The sequence below is a fragment of the Orycteropus afer genome, unplaced genomic scaffold (assembly GCF_000298275.1).
Source record: "Orycteropus afer afer isolate SDZICR_OR568_19922 unplaced genomic scaffold, OryAfe1.0 scaffold00541, whole genome shotgun sequence".
Lineage (NCBI taxonomy): Eukaryota > Metazoa > Chordata > Mammalia > Tubulidentata > Orycteropodidae > Orycteropus > Orycteropus afer.
The window spans coordinates 1,297,494-1,317,854 of record NW_006922128.1 but is presented as its reverse complement, the minus strand read 5'-3'; the positions used below and the strand labels follow the sequence as shown (position 1 = coordinate 1,317,854).

At 58.9% G+C, this 20,361-nt stretch overlaps 1 protein-coding gene across 1 annotated transcript in view; it reads left to right on the top strand.

Annotated features, from left to right (window-relative positions):
- SLC12A7 (solute carrier family 12 member 7) overlaps window positions 1-16,302 on the top strand; it is a 58,971-nt gene extending 42,669 nt beyond the window's left edge. The window contains exons 14-23 of the mRNA XM_042782954.1: window positions 204-323; window positions 735-839; window positions 1,461-1,629; window positions 6,454-6,649; window positions 6,840-7,009; window positions 7,438-7,569; window positions 10,344-10,451; window positions 11,679-11,851; window positions 15,245-15,378; window positions 16,211-16,302. Of these exons, the coding sequence (XP_042638888.1) occupies window positions 204-323; window positions 735-839; window positions 1,461-1,629; window positions 6,454-6,649; window positions 6,840-7,009; window positions 7,438-7,569; window positions 10,344-10,451; window positions 11,679-11,851; window positions 15,245-15,378; window positions 16,211-16,302 (1,399 nt within the window). The remainder of the gene's footprint in view (window positions 1-203; window positions 324-734; window positions 840-1,460; window positions 1,630-6,453; window positions 6,650-6,839; window positions 7,010-7,437; window positions 7,570-10,343; window positions 10,452-11,678; window positions 11,852-15,244; window positions 15,379-16,210) is intronic.
- Window positions 16,303-20,361: the final 4,059 nt, after the last annotated feature.

Sequence of the window (20,361 nt, the reverse complement as noted above, 5' to 3'; positions counted from 1 at the left end):
GTGATGTGGGCTCAGTCCGGGGTCGGGGTGGTGGAGGTAGTGGGCCCGTGATGTGGGCTCAGTCCTGGCAGGCTGGCTGAGTATTCTTGGGGTCACCATGTCGTCTCCACTGTGGTGGCTGCGTGCCCTTGTTGGTGGCTGCGGCCGCAGGCAGGACGGTGGTGGCGGGCTGCATGATCACCCCCACCCCCACTCCTGCCCAGGACGCTGTCTTTCCTGGGGATGAGTCTGTGTCTGGCCCTGATGTTTATCTGCTCCTGGTACTACGCCCTCTGCGCCATGCTCATTGCTGGCTGTATCTACAAGTACATCGAGTACCGCGGGTGAGCCTGGGAGGGGAGGGGTGGGGGGCAGGAGGGCACCTGGCCTGGGGAGGCAGAGTGGAGTGAGCACCCCACCTGGGGGGCAGGGGGCGGAGCTGGGTGAGCACCCCACCTGGGGGGCAGGGGGCGGAGCTGGGTGAGCACCCCACCTGGGGAGCAGGGGGCAGAGCTGGGTGACCTGCCCTGGCTCACTGGAGAGGGGTGCCCTGATACAGGTGAGATGCCCTAGCCCAGCCCCTGTCCTCATGAGGGAGAGCTGACACCAGGACAGGGAGGCGGACTCCCTGGCCTACCCCGGTGGTCCACCTGCCCACGTCCTGCCTCTCCTGCCGTTGGCCTCTCTGGTGTCACAGAAGTGGCACAGAGCCCTGTGCTCAGCCTAGTGGAGGCTTACCGGCGTCCCCCTTGTAGGGCGGAGAAGGAGTGGGGAGATGGCATCCGAGGCCTCTCTCTGAACGCCGCACGCTACGCACTGCTCCGTGTGGAGCACGGCCCCCCCCACACCAAGAACTGGAGGTGAGTGCCACTGCAGGGGCCCAGGCCTGACCGGTGTCCTTCAGTGTGCCAGCGGCCAGCTTCTGGCGTCCAGAGCCTGGTTAAAGGAGCTGCATGGGGAACTCCCCTCGCATCCTTCCCCCAGACTGCTTACCCCTGGGTCAGGGTTCTGAGCGTGATGAGTGTCCCACAGCCCGGCACCAGGGCTTGGCAGAGGGTGCTGCCCCGGGCTGCAGCCCCCACACTGGGCACTGCCCTCCAACTGACTGTCGGCCCTGGGGTGGTCATCTGCCGTGGGACACATTCCCTGTGGAAGGGGACTTGCTGGATGCCTGTGTGGACGTGGACGGCCTCTGCCCCACATGCTCATGGCAGGGCCACTGCTGTGTCTGCACAGGGACCCTGGGCACAGCCCCACACTGGGCACTCGCCGTCATGGCATCCAGGTATCCGTGCTGACTGCCCCATCCTGACTGCCCCCATCGACTGTCCCCGTACTGCCACCCTTGTGCTGACAGCCCTCATGCTGTCCCCACCCCCACACTGACTGCCTCCGTGCTGGGCCCCTGTGCCGACCACCTCTGTGCCGACTATCCCTGTGTCAGCCCCCGTGTGCTGACAGCCCTGTGGTGGCCCCCGCAGGCCCCAGGTGTTGGTGATGCTGAGCCTGGACGAGGAGCAGGCCGTGATGCACCCGCGGCTGCTCTCCTTCACCGCCCAGCTGAAGGCCGGCAAGGGCCTGACCATCGTTGGCTCTGTGCTCGAGGGCACCTACCTGGACAAACACGCCGAGGCCCAGCGCGCCGAGGAGGTGGGTGGGGAGTGGCCGAGGGTGCTCACCAGTTGCCATTGCCCATGTGGTTCACACAAGGGGGTCAAGCGCGTATGATTTCCAGCTGGAACGTGTCACACACACCCCCAAACCAAAGACCAACCCACTGCCATCAAGTTGATTCCAGCTCATAGTGACCCCTGTCAGGTTTCCAAGGCAGTAAATCTTTATGGAGCTAGATCACCCCGTTTTCCTTTCATGGAGTGGTGCGCGTGTACACACACACATATACACATCATGAGATTTGCCATTTCAACCATTTCTGAGTGTACAGTGCAGTGCCTTCAAGCACACTCATGTGGCTGCACCGTGTTATGCTCCCATCAGCAGCAGACCAGGTACGAGTGTCCCAAAACCCTCGCCAGTGCTCACCTTCTCTCTGCCAGCAAGAGCCGTCCTGGTAAGGGTGAGGTGCTTCTCATGGTGCCTTAGGCTGGTGTTTTAATGGCTAAGGACACTGGGTATCTTTTTGTGAATTTGTTGGGTGTTTGTATTTCTTCGTGGGTGAAATGTCAAGTCCTTTAGTGATTGGGATGTTTGTGTTTTTTTGTTAAGTCTTCACTCTTTATATTTTCTGGATGTCAAAGTCTTGATAGATACGTAGTTTCCAGATACTTTGTCCCATTCTTGTCTTTTCACCTTGTTGATTATATCCACTGCACAGGTGTTTATAAAGACCACTTTATATTTTCCTTTGTTTTTCATGCTTTTGATGTCATTTCTAAGAAACCATTGACTAAGCCAAGGTCATGAAAACTCACCCCGTTTCCTTGTAAGAGTTTCAAGTTTTTGTCTCTTATGTTTAGACTGTTGGTCAGTTTTGAGCTCATTTTTGTGAAGGGTGTGAGGTAGGGATCTGACGCCAGGCTTTTGCTTGTGGAGATTTAGTTGCCCCATCCCTGTTTGCTGAAGGGCTGGTCCTTCCCCACTGTTTGCGGAAGGGCTGGTCCTTCCCCACTGTTTGCTGAAGGGGCTGGTCCTTCCCCACTGTTTGCTGAAGGGGCTGGTCCTTCCCCACTGTTTGCTGAAGGGGCTGGTCCTTCCCCACTGTTTGCTGAAGGGGCTGGTCCTTCCCCACTGTTTGCGGAAGGGGCTGGTCCTTCCCCACTGTTTGCTGAAGGGGCTGGTCCTTCCCCACTGTTTGCGGAAGGGGCTGGTCCTTCCCCACTGTTTGCTGAAGGGGCTGGTCCTTCCCCAGTGGGTAGATTGGCCCCTGTCAAAAGGCAGTCCACTACCCATGCATGAGTTCACACCTAGATTTCCAGTGCTATTCTCTTAATCTGAATGTCTGTCTGTCTATCATTACCACACTGTTTTGATCACTGTAGCTTTATAGCAAGTTTTGAAATCAGGAAGTGTGAGTCCTCCTACTTTATTCTTTTTCAAGATTGTTTTGGGTGTTTGAGGCCCCTTATAATTCCATATGAGTCTGAGGATTGGCTTTTCCATTCCTGCAAAGAAGCCTGTTGGAATTTTGGTAGGCATGTGTTAACTCTGTAGGTGGCTTGGAGTAGCATTGGCGTCATCACAAGATTAAGTCTAAGGCACGCCTGTAGCTGCATTCAAAGTCTGGTATCTGTGAAGAATACGGACTAGACCATGTGGACCTCCAGGAGAGCGAGGAAGTCAGTCTCGGAGGAAGTGCAGCCAGAGTGCTCCTGGGACATGGGGCTGGTGAGGCTCTGGCTGGCTGCCTTTGGACATGCCGTCAGGCAAGATCAGTCACTGGAAGGAAACACCATGGTAGGTACAGTAGGTGGTCAGTGAAAACAAGGGACACTGGTGGTTGAGGCTGTTGTCAACTTAGCTGGGCCTGTGGGGTGGCTGGGCAGCTGGATGTAGCTGTTCCCTGTGCTGAGACTGGTCGTCAGCTCCGTGGTGTAAGTGACTGGGGCTGCAACAAACCCAACCACTGCCGTGGAGTCGGACCCGACTCACAGCGACCCCTCCTTGGGTTTCCGAGGCAGTATCACTACAGAACTAGATCGCCCAACCTTTCTTCCGAGGAGTAGCTGGTGGGTTTGAACCGCCAGTCTTCTGGTCGGCAGTCAAATGCTTGGGGCACTACGCTGCCAGAGCTGAGTACCTGCTGTAGGGATGTGGTCTGCTTCCTGCGTGTTCTGGTTACCTAGTGCTGTTGTCAGAGGGACCTTGGCTCAAGGCAAAGAACAGCAGAAAGATGTCTACTTGTGTTTTATTGACTATGCAAAGGCATTTGATTGTGTGGATCATGACAAATTATGGATAACACTGAGAAGAATGGGAATTCCCGAACACTTGATTGTGCTCATGAGAAACCTGTACCTTGACCAGGAGGCTGTCATTCGAACGGAACAAGGGGACATTACATGGTTTAAAATCAAGAAGGGATTGCATCGGGGTTGTATCCTTTCCCCACACTTATTCAATCTATATGCTGAGCAAATAATCTGAGAAGCTGGACTATGTGAAGAAAAACGTGGCATCAGGATTGGAGGAAGAATCATTAACAACCTGAGATATGCAGACGATACAACTTTGCTTGCTGAAAGTGAGGATGACTTGAGCCACTTACTGATGAAGGCTGAAGAATACAGTCTGCAGTATGGATTACGTCTCAATATAAAGAAAACAAAAATCCTCACAACTGGACCAATGAGCAGCATCACAATAAATGGAGAGAAGATTGAGGTTGTCAAAGAATTCATGTTGCTTGGTTCTACAATCAATGCCAGCGGAAGCAGCAGTCAGGACATTAGATGATGTGTAGCATTGGGAAAGTCAACTGTGAAGGAACTGTTTCAAGTGCTGAGGAGCAAGGATATCTCCTTGAGGACTGAGGTGCGCCTGACACAAGCCATGATATTTCCAATCGCCTCAAATGCATGTGAGAGCTGGACAATGAATAAGGAAGACCAAAGAAGAGTTGATGCTTTTGAGTTGTGGTGCTGGCGAAGAATGCTGAAAGTACCGTGGACTTCTAAAAGAACTAACAGATCTGTCCTGGAGGAAGTGCACCCGAAATGCTCCTTGGAAGTGAGAATGGCCAGACTTCGTCTCACCTATTTTGGTCATGTTGTAAGAAGGGACCCTTCCCTGGAGAAGGATGTCATGCTTGGTAGGGTGGAGGGTCGACAAAAGAGGGGGAGGCCTTCAACGAGATGGATTGACACGGTGGCTGCGATGATGGGCTCAAGTATAGCAGGGATTGTGGGGCTGGTGTGGGATTGGGCAGTGTTTCATTCTGCTGTGCATGGGGTCGCTATGAGTCGGAAATGACTCTATGGCACCTAACAACAACAACAACAACAGTGCCGCTCTGACAGGAATATATACCATAAATGGGATGGCCTTAACAAACAGGTATATATTATTACAATTTGGAGGCATTAAGTCCGAGTTCACAGTGCCAGGCTCTAGGGGCTGGGTGAAAGCCCCTCAACCTTGGGGTCCAGCTCTGCCTCCTGCTCCCGGCCCACTGGAACTAGAGGTGTTTCTTCACTCAGACAGCTGCTGGCTGCTGAGGCTGCCAAGCCCAAGGTTGACAAGTAAAATAATACAGTCCCGATGTTACCAAACCACACAGCAGGCCATTGATTCAGGTCCATTTTAAGTTCCCAGGTCGGCAGAGCATGGCAGGCTGCTAAAAACAATGACATGGCTACATGCAGGGTCCAAGCATGCCACGATGTAGAGACCGTTCCCCAAGGCTCCTCCTTATGTACAGGAAGCAGTCCATGTCCCAAAGGCTCCCAGTAGATTCTACCATGGAGCTGATGACCAGTCTCATCATGGGGAATACTACCTCCAGCTGCCCAGCCACTCAGCCAGGCCCAGCCAAGTTGACCCCAAAACATGACCACCACACTGTATATAAGAAGCAGCTTTTGGAATGGTCTCTAGCTTACGGCACGCTTCAACCCTGCACATAGCCGTGTCGTTGTTCACCAGCCTGCCATGTTCTCCTGATCTTGGGACTTTCAATGGACTTAAGTTAATGGCCTGCCATGTGGTTTGGTAACATCGGAACTGTGCCTTTTTCCTTGTCAACCTTGGGCTTCTCAGCCTCAGCAGCCAGCAGCTGTCTGAGTGAAGAAAAGCCTCTAGCTCCAGTGGGCCGGGAGCAGGGGGCAGAGCTGAACCCCAAGGTCGAGGGGCTTTCACTCTGCCCCTCGAGCCTGACACTGTGAACTCGGACTTGGAGTCTCCAAAATTGTAAGAGAATGAACTCTGGTTTGTTCAGGCCATCCCGTTTGTGGCATGTTCCTGTCAGAGCAGCACCAGGGAACTAGGACAGACAGCCTCCAGATTGTCACCGTAGTTGCTACAGTGGATTCCAGCATCATGAAGGTGGCACAGGGCCGAGCAGTGTTGTTCTGTTGTACACAGGTTGTGGGTCAGAGCCAACTTGATGGCACCTGCCAATGCCCAGATCCAGGGGCACAGGGTGTCTCCATGTACGGTAGCCTCTGGTGTCTCTCAGCACTGTCCATAGGTTTCTGTGGAAAGGGGTTCCCATACCTGGTTATGTTTATTTAGGTACTTCATTCTTCAAGATGTAACTAAGGGGAAGTGTCCTTACTCCTTTTCAGATTGTCCGTCGCTGGTGCACAGAAACACAGCTGGTTTTTGTGTGGCTCTGACACCCGGCAGCTTTGCTGAATTAGTGAAGCCTCGTAGCTTTCTGCGGGTGTTTGGGTTGCCTGGCTCTCAGGCACGGGCTGGCCTGTGTGGTTCCACCATGCCACACCTGAGGACCCTTGTGGTGGGGGATGGGACACATGCCCACTGCTGCCCTCCCCCTCGCCCCCCCGTCTCCTGCAGAACATCCGGTCCCTGATGGGCGTGGAGAAGACCAAGGGGTTCTGCCAGCTGGTGGTGTCCTCCAGCGTGCGGGACGGCACGTCCCACCTGATCCAGTCGGCCGGGCTCGGGGGGATGAAACACAACACAGTGCTGATGGCCTGGCCGGACGCCTGGAGGCAGGCCGACAACCCCTTCTCCTGGAAGAACTTCGTCGGTGGGTGTGGCGCTGTGGCTGCCCAGGCACATGGGGTCCAGGCGGCCTGGGGGTGAAGCCTGTAGCGCCCCTCCCTCAGGGCGGCGGGGGCTGGCACGTGGCGACTGGGCAGGGCTGTGCGGGACCCTGCATGTCACCCACACTGTGCCACGTCTGCCCAGCGACTCGCCGCTCTGCCCACCCTCCACAGACACCGTCCGGGACACCACGGCAGCACAGCAGGCCCTGCTGGTGGCCAAGAACGTGGACCTGTTCCCAACCAACCAGGAGCGCTTCAGCGACGGGCACATCGACGTGTGGTGGGTCGTGCACGACGGGGGCATGCTGATGCTGCTGCCTTTCCTGCTGCGCCAGCACAAGGTGGGGTCGGGGCACACGGCGGGGGGTCCTGTGTACATGGGAGTTCTGTGCACATGGGGGTGTGTGTCTGTGCACACGGAAGGGGAGTCTGTGCACATGGGGGGGTGTCTGTGCATGTGGGGGTTCTGTCACACATGGGTCTACATCACATGGGGTGGGGGATCTGTCACTGGGGGCGTGTCTGTGTCACACACTGGGCGTCTGTTACAGGGAAGTGGTGGGGCAGAGGGGTGAGAAGCAAAGGGGAACAGGAGTCAGGGGTGGTAGGCTGCCTGGTGCTGGCCTGCGTGCTCATCTGTGACTCACTGGGGGTGGAGGTCGGGAAGGTGGGCCACCTGCTCCGTCCTGGGCACAGGCCCCATGGGGGAGGGGAGGGACTTGGTGGCCCGGCCCCGCCCCGCCCACCGGCCCGCCTGCTCCGCCCCCAGGTGTGGAGGAAGTGCCGCATGCGCATCTTCACGGTGGCCCAGGTGGACGACAACAGCATCCAGATGAAGAAGGACCTGCAGGTGTTCCTGTACCACCTGCGCATCAGCGCCGAGGTCGAAGTGGTCGAGATGGTGAGCTCGCTGCCCCCCCACCCGCACCGCGGGGCGTCGTGGCGTGCTGTGTGAGTGGGGGCCCACACCACGGCCCCATGTGTGCTGCGTGGTGGGGGCTACTCCGGGGGGCTTTCGAGGCCCGTCTTCTGAGGTGTGTCTGGGTGTGTTTGAACTGCGGGTCCAGGTAGCAGCGAGCGTGTAACTGTCCGCACCCGGGGAGAGGGTGTCGGGGAAGAACATCAGGTTTACAGGAAGGTGCGGAGCGGGCGGTGCTGACACCATATGGTGGCTGTGGTTCACGCGTCGTGACTCGGGGACCCCCCCACCCCAGGATCCACGTTGTCTCCCTGCGTGACGGTTTCTGTGGCTCCCTCGTCTGAGACGACCTTGACAGTGTTGAGGGCAGGCATCTCTGGCCCTGTCCCAGGTCAGGTCCGCCTAATGAGTGCTTGTTCCTGGGGCCACCCAGCAGGACCCCCATCCCGGGCAGCTCTGCCGGCCGAGATGTGTACAGACAGGGCTCAGGGCGTCAGCGTGTCTTCTGGGACACCAGCCCGTCCGTAACGGGTGGACTGGGCTGTGGGCTTCTGGGAAGAAGACTGGAGGGGCACGGCGCTTCTTGTCACGCCCTCGGGGGTGTGACCAGCTTATCACAGGGGCTGCCCCTGCTCACAGGCCTCGGGAGGTCCGCTCTGTGACCCTCTCTCTCTTTCCCTCACTCTGTGGAAGCGTCGCCGGGTGCAGCCACACTCAAGGTGTGTGTGTAGGGGTGTCTGCGTGTGTGGGAGGGAGTCCAGAGGCCAGGCTTGGGTCTTTCGGTTTCCTCCCTACGGACTCCTGGGTGTCCCCTCTCTGCCTTGGGCTGTAACCCGGAACTGCCTTAGGGATGCTGTCGCTCACGTTGTCCTCTGGGAGCTCCGTCAGGTGGCTCTGTCCCTCTGTGGCTCTAGGGTCTGGTGCCTCAGATGGACTGCCATTACCCCTTCAAGACTGTGGGGTCCCCTGACTCCTGGTCGTGGGGGCCTCACTCCACAGCTCACCCCGGGGGTGTTGCTGGTCTGGTAGTTGTCCTGCTGAGTGACCTAAGTTGTGGAAGTAACTTTGGAGATGGTGACATGATGCAGGGGGGCGTCTGGGCCCCACATCAGGTGCGTCAGCCACCAGGTGACGGGTCTTCCTGCCGGTGCATGGGTGCATGGGGCTGCACATGTTCACAAGGGCAGAACTCACAGGGCAGCTGGTGTTGCCCTCCGTTAAGGGGAGGGCCTCAGACAGCAAAACCAATTTGGAAAGCAGCCTGGGGTTGGGTGAGGACGGAGAGTGGCATGTGGTGAGCACGCGGCTCGGGGTCAGGCAAGGAGAGCACTCAGCAAGGTGTTGGCGGGGGGGTGTGAGCGCACGTCATGGGGTTGGATGGGGACAAAGAGCGGCTGGGGTCCAGGGGTGGGGTCCGGTGAGGTGTGAGTGGGCAGTGTGAGGGCCGGGATCAGATCTCCTTTGAGGTGGAGAGTGGACCGCTGCTCTTCCAGCCCTCAGCGTGGCCCAGCCTGCAGGACCACAAGCTCCTGCCTGGGACAGCAGGTCGGGCACTTCCTTCTAGTCACGCTGCCCCTGGACCAGCCAGGCCCATCCGCACAGTCGGGGCGGAGGCCCGGCCAGCCTCCCCTGGGGCCTGTGCCGGAACTGAGGTGGTCCACAGGCGGCTCTCAGGCACGGCTGGCCTGAGCTTGTCTGTCACGGAGAGCCAGGCCAGGCTGTAGCCATCTGCAGAGAGGCTGGGAGGTCACAGGGACCCGGGGACACTGGACGGCAGAGAGACAGGGACAGGCGTGACTACTGCATGGAGGTGGTGCGGTGGAAGGTTAAAATCTGGTGACAAGAAGTCCATGTGGTCAGAGGAGACGCTCAGGGCCAGCAGAGGGTTGGAACACTGAGTGGAGGACAGAGGCCGGCCCGAGGCTGGGGAATACTGTGTGCACTCGCACACCCACTCCCACCGCACCCCGTGCACACACCCGCCGTGTCCACGCTCGCCTAGGGCTCTCACACCCTCGCTCCCACACCTGCCTCTTGCACTCCCACTCCCACACTCACTCTTCTGACTCACTCACACTCTTCTCCTACTCACCTACATGCGCACACGCTCACTCGCACACACTTCCTATTCAAACTCGCTTATACTGTCTCCTGACTCACCTACACTCACACTTGCTCACACACACCTCCTGCACACACCTGCAGTCACATTCACTCACACACCTTACACTCACAGACCTCTTAGACACGTACCATACTATAACATACACCCTTGCCCTCACATGCATACCACACTCTCATACACACCCCTGCCCTCACACACGTACTACACTCACACATACCCCTGCCCTCACACACATACCACACTCACACACACACCCCTGCCTTCATGTGCGTACCACGCTCTCACACACACCCCTGCCCTCATAAACACAGCAGGCTCTCACACACACCCATCTTCACATGTGTACTATGCTCTCATGCATACCCCTGCCCTCACATGTGTACCATAGTCTCATACATACCTCTGTCCTCACACACACACCATGCTTTCACACACACCTTGCCCTCACACGTACCACACTCACCCCTGCCCTTACACATGTACCACACTCACACACCCCTGCCCTCACACACAGGGCAAGGCAGGAGAAGCTCCCAGGGTCACACAGACACTTCCTGTCACCCAGGGCCTTCCTCAAAGCCAGGAGTAGGACGAGAGCATGCTGGTGACTTCTATGCTCTGTCATTTCTAGGTTGAAAATGACATTTCCGCCTTCACCTACGAGAAGACCCTGATGATGGAGCAAAGGTCCCAGATGCTGAAGCAGATGCAGCTGTCCAAGAACGAGCGGGAGCGGGAGGTGAGGCGCCCAGGCCCCCCCCCCACGTGCTGCCCGAGAACGGGGGGGGGCGAGGGTGGGGACGCCTGCAGACACTCACGTGCTGCCTGAGAACGGGGGGCAGGGTGAGGGGAGGGAGCCTACAGACACCCGCGTGCTGCCCGAGAATGGGGATCGGGGCGAGGATGGGACACCTGCAGACACCCACATGCTGCCCGAGAATGAGCAGGAGCGAGGAGAGGGGCTGCCTGCAGACCCCCAATGCACCCACACACTGTCCGAGAATGGGGGGCAGGGCGAGAGGAGGGGGCGCCTGCAGACACCCACACTCTGCCCAGAACAAGTAGGAGCGAAAGGAGGGGACGCCTGCAGACCCCCCACGCACCTGCACATAGTCCAAGAATGAGTGGGAGTGAAAAGTGAGGAACCCACGTCCCCCACACACCCACACAGTGCAGGGGAGGGGAGACACTTGGAAGCACGGAGTCCCAGCGGGACTGTTGTGTAGAGGCCTGAGGACGCTGGCTGGACCGCTGGACCCACCACTGTCACCTGCAGAAAATGCTCATGAGGCTGCTGTCACAGGGGGCGGGGGGCTCAGAGTGCCCGCCCCTCCCCCCACACACCCTGGTTGACCAGGGTGGCCTGCAGCTCCCCCACTTTGAACACTGCGTCTGCTGCCCCCTCCTGCAGGTTCGCCACAGGGCTCCCACAGTCCCCTCCCCGACGCCCACCTGGTCGCTGTCTGCGGCCAGGCTCTGCCTCTGTTCCTCCCAGGCGCCCTGACCCCCCCAGGTCCCCCATCTCCCTGCGTATGGCTCCCTAGGTGCTATGTAACAACACCCCTGTCCCCCCATGTTCACACCATCCATGACACGCGCTGCACCCTGGACATGGCCTCCCCCCCCACTGAGGGGTTGAGTGGACCAGTGGGTGGGTAGGCGGGGGGGCCTGGGGGACACTGGTGTGTGGCGCTGCTGCCCCTTGTGCAGAGACCTGGGGGGGACTCCCAGGAGCTGCCAGCATTCTGGGCTTTTCTGTAACCAGGATGCTGGCTGTGTCCTTCCCTGGTAGCTGCGGGGAGGAAAGGCAGGAAGGGACCGAGGCCGTGCCTGGGAGGCCACCAGCAGGACACCTGCCCTCGGTCCTTACTCCTTCAGCCTGTTACCTTCTACACAGGCAGGTGTTGGGGGAAGGGCTGGCGGGTGAAGTCTGGGGGTGCTGCCACCGCCCGTCCCTCCTAACCAGGCCCAGCTGATTCATGACCGAAACACGGCGTCGGCCGTAGCTGCCAAGACCCAAGCCCCGCCCACACCAGACCGGGTGCAGATGACCTGGACCAAGGAGAAGCTGGTCGCTGAGAAGCACAAGGTTAAAGACGCCAATATGGCGGGCTTCAAGGACATCTTCAGCCTGAAGCCGTGAGTAACCCACCCACAGCCCAGCTGGGTCACACGGGACTGGCGGCAGGGCCACTCACCATGCAGGGGGTTCCCTCCAGTAGCTGAGGGGTAGGTGCTGCTTTGGCTCAGAAAGGCTAGCCCTAGGTGGACTTCAGGCCCCATGCCCTGGTTGTGTGGGGTTCCCAGTCCCCTTCCCACACAGTGACACCCAGGACCCTAGGCCCTAGATGGACGTCAAGCCCTGTGCCCTGGTGGTGTGGTGTCCCCTGTCCCCTTCCCACACAGTGACACCAGGATGCCAGGCCCTAGATGGACGTCAGGCCCCCTGCTGACCCCTGGTTGTGTAGGCTTCCTGTTCCCCTCCCCACACAGCGATACCCAGGACCCCAGGCCCTAGGTAGACATGAGGCCCCAGTGCTGACCCCTGGCTATACAGGCTTCTCTTTGCTGACCTGGCACAGTGGCCCCCAGGACCTGGGGCCACCAGGGAGCCGTGGGCCACATCAAAGAGGTTGCCAAGGTCCTGCTCAGTCTCCCCCTGGGGTGGCCCGAGAGATGTACTGTCACGTCACTCGGGGTGTCTGGGAGAGCCTTGGGGGGGAGGGGCCCTATGTGGAGGGGCCCTGCCTGGGTCGCACGGAGCACAGGTGCCGGGTGGGGTTCGCCCACAAGCTTGCTGCTAACTGCTGTCTGTTCCTTCCGTCCTTCCACGTAGTGAGTGGGGAAACCTGTAAGTCACTCGGCTTTTCTGTGTCTTCTGGGCCTGCTCCTGCATGTTTGCCGTGATGCTGTGTGCCTGCGTGCGAGTGTCCGTGCTGCCGTGTCAGTGCTGTGTAGTCTGCTCCCCTCCTCCCGTGCTCTCAGAACATTCTGGAACTCATCCTCTAACTTGAATTTCAGAGCGGGGCCTAGGGACGCCAGCTGAGGGGTTGGGGGGCCTTGTGCTTCTGTGCGTGCTAGTCTGTTCGTCGCACCCCGTAGAGCAGAGGCACGTAGAGGCGCCTGTTGTGGTCCCGGGTGCCGGTCGTGGTCCTGGGCGCCCGTCACGGTCCCGGGCGCCCGTCACGGTCCCGGGTGATGCTCGCCATGGAGCTCACCTGGCACCTGGTTCCTGGTGGTGCTGCCACCTTGCGTGAAGCCAGGTCCTCTGGGAAGCTGCCTCCTTACACTCTGTATGGAAGAGCCTGGTGGGTCGTGGCTCTCATTGGGGTCAGCGCCAGCAGGTCTGCAGCCAGGGGCACGTGGCTGTCGCCAGGAGGGGTCACTCAGTCAGGAGTCACCAAGCTGGGAGGAGGATCGTACGGCTGGGGAGGTCATGGCCAGTGGGCTCACACAGCCAGGAGAGCATGGCCAGTAGGTTTGCACGGTCACACAGCCAGTGGGCCATTGCCTACGGGTCACACAGCCAGTGGGATCACATGGGGCCAGGCGTGGGCAGGAAGGCAGGAACGTCCCTGGGAGGCCTGGCCCTGCGGTTGCTCACTCATCTCTGTCTGTGTCTCTGTCCATCTGTGTGGCTTGTGTCCTTATGGTGGCCCAAACCCCATGGTGGCCAGAGCTGTCTCCAAAGCACTTCTCCTGACACTGTGTCTATAATGCGTTCTGGTCCCATGGCTCACAGACCCAGCTGTCTCGGAATAAGAACCCATGCCCGCTGCTTCCTGGGCTCAGGGCTGCTCCCAGCCTCAATCTGTGCTCGGGGGGTGGGTGCTGCCCCCAAACCAAGGGTCCACCTAGACCCAATCCTGTGGCTCTGAAGTTACATGCAATTCTCTCCCTCTGTTAGCCCACACAAACTTTTCTAGAATTGTTGTCCCAGCATGTTGTCCTTGTGGTCTCACCCAGGCCCTGTGTGTGGGTCTTGGATGCCAGGTGCTCGGCTGTGGCCACAGGGACTGAGGCCCTGAGCTCATCTTGCAGATTGACCTGAAAGAGAAGTAGGGCCCCCCTCCTGCCTTTCCCTGGGTGATTGGGGGTTGTTGGATTAACTGAGAGTGAGCTTGGCGCTTCCTGCAGCATTTCCCTGACGCCGTGTACTGTGACCTCTCTGTCCACTCCTCCCTCTTGTCCCGAGCACCAGCAGCCTCATCTGAGGGCGGCAGGTGGGACTGTGACCCTGTGAACCCTCGTGGATTCTGCAGGGGGTGTGACCCAAGATGAGGGCTGTGCTGGGTCGTTGTCGTGGGGGGCGTGCTGGCTGCTCTGGGCCCACCCCGCGTGCTCCCTGGAGCACTGGTTCCTCAGTGTGCAGGCCTGGCTGGACAAGTGATTGGAGTCAGGCAGCCGGGGAGGCCCAGGTGGGGAGGTGCGTCTCCTGCAGCAGGACACACACTCGCCCAGACGGCCCCGTCTGCCGAGGGAGACTGGTGGTGTAAACACTGGAAACTTGGCAGCTGCCGTGAGCCCAGATGCGAAGCTGTCGGCGGCCTCCTCCGTGTGGAGCAGATGGTGCCAGCCCATGAGCGACGGGCATGGGCCGTGGCTGTGGCAGCCTTGGGACCAGGGTTCTGAATTCTGACATGTTCTCACACAGCCCTCGAGACAGATCGTCACGGGCGTGAGACAGGTCGGGATTCAGGGCACCACCTGTGTGCGTTAGTGCTGCTTAGAGCACATGGTGTTAGAGCGTGGTGCCAGTGAACACAGGGCACGTGGTGTGAGCACGTGGTGTGTTGGTGCATGTGTGGTTGCACACATGTGGTATTAGCACATGATGTGAGCACACTGCTGGTGTGAGCACAGTGTGGGTGTGAACATGGTGCTAGTCGTGTGTGCCAATGTGAGCCTGGTGCTGGTGTGAGCATGCGGCTGGTGTGAGCCTGGTGCAGGTGTGAGTATGGTGCTGGTGTGGGCATGCGGCTGACTGAGTGCAGTGCTGGTGGGAGTGCAGTACTGGGTTGTGTGAGCGTGTGCTGATGAGTGTGTGCTGGTGCGAACATAGTGCTGGTGTCAGTGTGGTGGTAGGTTGTGCTGGTGTGAGCCTGGTGCTGGTGTGAGAGCGATGCTGGGTCATGTGTGCTGGTGTGAGCGTGTGTGCCAGTGTGAGTATGGTGTGTGAGTGTGTGCTGGTGTGAGCGTGTGTGCCGGTGTGAGCATGGTGTGGTGTGAGTGTGTGCTGGTGTGAATCCAGCACTGGTGTCAACGTGGTGCTGGGTCGTGTGTACCAGTGTGAGTGTGGTGTGTGTACCGGTGTGAACACAGTGCTGGTGTCAACGTGGTAGTAGGTTGTGTGAGCCCGGTGCTGGTGTCAGCGTGGTGCTGGGTCGTGTGTACCGGTGTGAGCGTGTGTGCCAGTGTGAGCATGGTGTGAGTGTGTGCCGGTGTGAACACAGTACTGGTGTCAGCGTGGTGGTAGGTTGTGTGTGCCGGTGTGAGCGTGTGTGCCCAAGTGACCCCCGTCCCCTCCTGTAGGAACCAGTCCAATGTCAGGAGAATGCACACGGCTGTGAAGCTCAATGGTGTCGTCCTCAGCAAGTCCCAGGACGCCCAGCTCGTGCTGCTGAACATGCCGGGGCCCCCCAAGAACCGGCAGGGAGATGAGAACTGTATCCTTCCGGCCTTGCTTCCGGTTCCTGGTGGGGACTGAGTGGCTCCCAGCTTGGCTTCCTCTGTTTAGGAAGGGGTACCAGAGCTGAGACTGGGGTGGGGAAACTCAGGTTGAGGGAGATGGAGCCAGTTGGTCCTAACATGGACATGGCTGGGGTTGGGCATGGCCAGAGTATGGGGGTGCCCGCCTGGCCCCATACGTCTGGTTGGGAATAGAACCTGGGGTGGGGGTGAGTTCCCTTCTCTGTGTCTGGAGACAGGTCCTTGAACTATGAAGACTGGGGAGCCCTGAGGGATCGGCAGTGGGGCCCAAGAGGTCGGGGAGACACTCAGGTTGGAGCGGTGTGAGCCCACGTGGGTTCTGGGGTCTGGCAGCCTTCAAGGAAGAATGTGCAGGAGCCAGGGACGAGGGGCAGTGCTGGGAGGGTCACCCACTAACACCCACGAAGACAGTAGTAACACGCTCCCCTCTCCCTCCCCTCCCCCCCAGGCCCCTCTGGCCCCACTGCCCTCCTCTGCTGCCCTCCCCTCACTCCCCTCTGCTGCCCCCACTCTCCCTCCCTCCCCTCCCCCCAGGCCCCTCTGACCCCACTGCCCATCCCCACTCCCCTCTGCTGCCCCCCCTACTCCCTTCTACCTCCCGTCCCCTCTGCCCCCCCCTTGCTGCCCTCCCCCCACTCGCCTCTCCCTCCCCTCCCCCAGGCCCTCTGACCCCACTGCCCACCTCCCCTCCCTGCCAGCCCGCTCGCCCTTCCTTACACGTGCCCCTCCTGCGAGTCACCCTTCTCTGAACTCGCTGTGAGGACTTTATGTTCCTCAACTCTCACCCAGACATGGAGTTCCTCGAGGTCCTGACCGAGGGCCTGAACCGCGTCCTCTTGGTCCGTGGCGGCGGCCGGGAGGTCATCACCATCTACTCCTAACGCGGGGCACAGGGCGTGGGTGTGGGAGGTGGGCGGCGGCCCCACGCCTCCTGGATGATGGCTGTGACCGCGGGGTGGCTCCCGCCAAAGCTCCTCCTGGGCTCCGCTCTCCATTATGGGGGGCTTCCCGGACCCCGCCGACCACAGAGCCCCCCTGCTGCTGAGCCCCCGCCCCCACGGCCCCAGAACTGAACCTGGCCCGGCCCGGCCCAGCCATGCGGTTGTGGTGGTCACGGTTCAGTTTCACCCAGTCCCAAGCGTGTGAGGCGGCTGCTCGCACCCCGCTGTCAGCAGGCCGCCGACTCACTTGCCGGAGTCGGAGTGGCTCAGGCGGTCGGGGCTCTGGTCCTCCGTCCCCTCGTAGCCCCTGTCCCTCTGAATGCCCCCTTGGTTTCTGCTGTGACGGCATCAGCGGGCCCTGGCTGGGCGACGGGGTCCGCGTGTCCCCTTGTCAGGACGCCCAGGCCTGCAGACCGCATGCTCCAGGCGGGAGAGGCACACCCAGGCTCAGGGGTCAGTGCCTCGTGTCCAGCCTGGGCTCTGCCCCGGGCCCTTCTGAGCCTCTGCCTGCACCCATGGCGGGCCGTCTGCTGCGCGGACACCTTCCTGTTTGAGCACTAGCCGTGGCGTCCGTGCGCGCCAGCAGGGCCAGGGGGGAGCGTGCGCATCCCGGAGCCCAGTGCACGTCCCGCACACTGTCTGCGCAGACACGGGGCAGGGTGGCTCCTGCAGCCACCAGCACGCTGCTCCCTGGGCACCCAGCTCCCACACTCACAGCCGCAGGGGTCCCGCGTGCAGCCGGCCCTGTGTGCGCATGAGGCCTGTGTGCCACTCCTGCCGAGCACGCACCTGGCAGACGCAGGGTGACTGGGTCGGGCTCTGGTTCGGGTTGAGTGGGCTCTTTACATCCGTCTGCGTTCTAGGCCAGTCGGCTGCAGACTGTCTGCAGCGGTGAAGTCTCCCTTTCCGTGTGGCTTATTTATTTATTTAAACGCCCCGGGAGTGTCTGTGAAACCGCGTTTTCCATGGAGAATGCTACAAAACGGCCCGAGGCTGGCTGCGCCCAGGAGGTAGGGCAGCCGAGGCAAAGCTGTGTGTCCCGCTGTTTCTGAGGAGCTGATGGGGCAGCGTGCGGGTCAGGCAGAGTGCCCCCCCCCCCCCCGCTGGACAGAGGTCCCCGGGTGGGTGGGCAGATCCCACGGCGTGGTGCGTCCATGTGAGCTGAGCCACGAACGTGCGCGCACACGGCTGTCCCCGTGACTGTGCTGGGCGCCGACTGGGTCGGGGTCGGGAGGCGTGGGTCCACAGCACAGACGCCATGGGACGGTATGAGCAGCAGCTTTCAGGAGGGCAGCCTGCGATGGGGCTTCTCCGTGTCACGGGTCCTGTTCCCCTGGGATGCTGTCACTGCGCTGACACAGACACGGTTGGGCCGGGTTGGAGCCCTGCACGCCACGTGTGACTGCGCGTGGCCGGGCCTGCACTGCTTTGTAGTTCTCTGTACACGCCAACCCTGTGGATTCTTTCACCTTTGGTAACCAGTAACCTCAGCCAGTCGAGGCTGAGGACATGTTTTACTTTTATAGGCTCTTTGTCTTATGATTTTGTTAGCGGAAGAATAAAAAGGTATGGAACCTGAGTGTGCTGGAGAAGTGTGTCATTTAGCACACAGCTTGAACAGTTGGAAAAACGGCCCATCCCTCCCTTCCCTGTGAAGAGTTGGTCTTGGGTCTGAGCGGCCAAAGCAAGCTCAGCTGGTGTAGAATTCTCGTGTGCACAGGTAAGGGAAGTAACTCACAGGCTCTGCCCTGTCCCTGCCTCTCCGTTTTCTAGGGCTGCCCCACAACGGGTGGAGTGGCTTTAAAGAATGAGAAATTATTTGCTCACAGTTGGAAGCCAAGGGCCCTGATCAGTCTTGGCTATGTCAAGCCCTGCCTGTCAGCAACTCTGGGTAATCCTTGGGGTCCCTAGGCAGTTCTTATGGTTGCTAGATGGTCCTCAGAGTCCCTGGGTGGTCCTTGGGGTCTGTGGGTGATCGTCGGGGCTCCTGGGTGTTCCTTGGGCAATCCTCAAGGTCCCTGGTCAGTCCTCATGGTTGCTGGGTGGTCCTCAGTGTCGCTGGATGGTTCCTGAGGTCCCTGGGCAGTCCTTAGGGTCCTTGGGTGATCCTTGGGGGTCCCTGGGTGGTCCTTGGGGTTCCTGGATGGCCCTCGGGGTTCCTTGACTGCAGACAGCCCTCACATGGCATGTCTTCCCTGCCCCTTGTATGTGTCTGCTCCACTCTTTGTAGTGATTAGATTCAGGGGCCCCCGCCCCGACACTGGTGTGTCCTCATTAACAAGATCACCTGCACAGGTACAGGTGTTAGGATTCCAGCCTGTTTTGGGGGAACACAGGTCAATCCCTAACCCCCTATGTAATCACTTCTTACTCCTGTTGGTCGAAGTGATTGAGTTTGTGGTTTGTATCATCTGTGGGTAGAAGCACTGAAGAAGTCTATTATAGGAGGGGATCCCATTCCTGTTTTGTCCCCCTGCTCTGCCCTGTCACCCCAGGGCCCTCCTGACACCATGAGGAGGCCATGAGGCAGCCTTGATAGATGGTGAGGGCAGTACCATCCCCCCAAACTCACAGCCTATTTCCTAGTGAGAGCCTGAGAACCACCCACACACATGCACTTGGAGACTCGCACTTTGACCAACTTAGATCAAGAGGAATGTTATGGAAACATTTTTATGAGGGCATTCTTTTTGCCCCTCCACACACCCATACCCCATACATATCCTCCTTTAGGCTCCTGTCCTAGGTCGCAGGGCCTGGGGCTGCAACACACAAGATCTGGGAACTCCAGAGATGGGGCTATTACTTCCACTCAGTTCAATCTGCATGCTGAGCCAGATCCGAGAAGCTGGACCACGTGAAGAGGAACGGCCTCAGGATCAGAGAAGACTCAACAACAAACTGCCGTGTGCCGATGACGCGACCTTGCCGAAAACGAGGAGGACGTGAAACACACTGATGAGGAGTAAAGACTACGGTCTGCAGTATGGATCACACCTCAACGTAAAGAAAACGAAAATCCTTACAACTGGACCTATACGCAGCATCATGATAAATGGAGAAAAATTTGAAGTTGTCAAAGATTTCACATTGCTTGGTTCCACAATCAACACCCGTGGAAGCAGCAGTCAAGACATCAGATGATGTATTGCACTGGGCAGATGTGCTGCAAGAGACCTCTTTCAAGTGCTGAAGAGCAAAGATGTCTCTCTGAAGACTAAAAGGTGCGCCTGATCCAAGCCAGAGCATTTCCAGTCGCCTCATTTGCGTGTAAGAGCTGGACAGTGAAAAAGGAAGAGCAGAGAAGAACTGATGCTTCCGAGCTGTGCTGGCGAAGCGTGCTGAGAGTGCCCTGGGCCGCCAGATGAACTAACAGATCCCTCCTGGAAGAACCGCAGCCGGAGCACTCCTTGGAAGGGAGAACAGCCAGACTTCCTCTGACCTACTTTGGTCACATTATCAGAAGGGGCCAATCCCTGGAGAAATAACATGTTTGGTATAGTGGAGGGTCAGCAAAAAAGGGGACGGTCCTCAACAAGCTGGATCGACACAGTGCCTGCAGTGGTGGGGTTAAGCACGGCAAGGGTGGAGAGGCTGGCGCGGGACCGGGCGGTGTTTCGGTCTGTTTTCCGTGGGGTCGCTATGAGTCAGAGCCGACTAGACAGCACCTCACAAGGACAATGGCCTGTAAGTACGTGAAAAGATGCTCAGTGTCATTAGTCATCGGGAAAATGCAAATCAAAGCCACAATGAGACCCCTGTTTACATCCACTGGGATGGCTAGAGTCAAAGACAAACCTTAAGCTTTGGTGAGGATATGGAAAAGTCAGCACCTTCGTACTTTGCTGGTGGGGATAGAAATGGTAGGACCACTTTGGAAAACAGCGTGGTAGCTTGTAAATTAGTTAAACAGAATTGCCGTATGACCTAGTAATTCTACTGCTGTTGTTAAAGAAGCCCTGGTGGTGCAGTGGCTAAGGCATCAGCTGCTAACTGAGA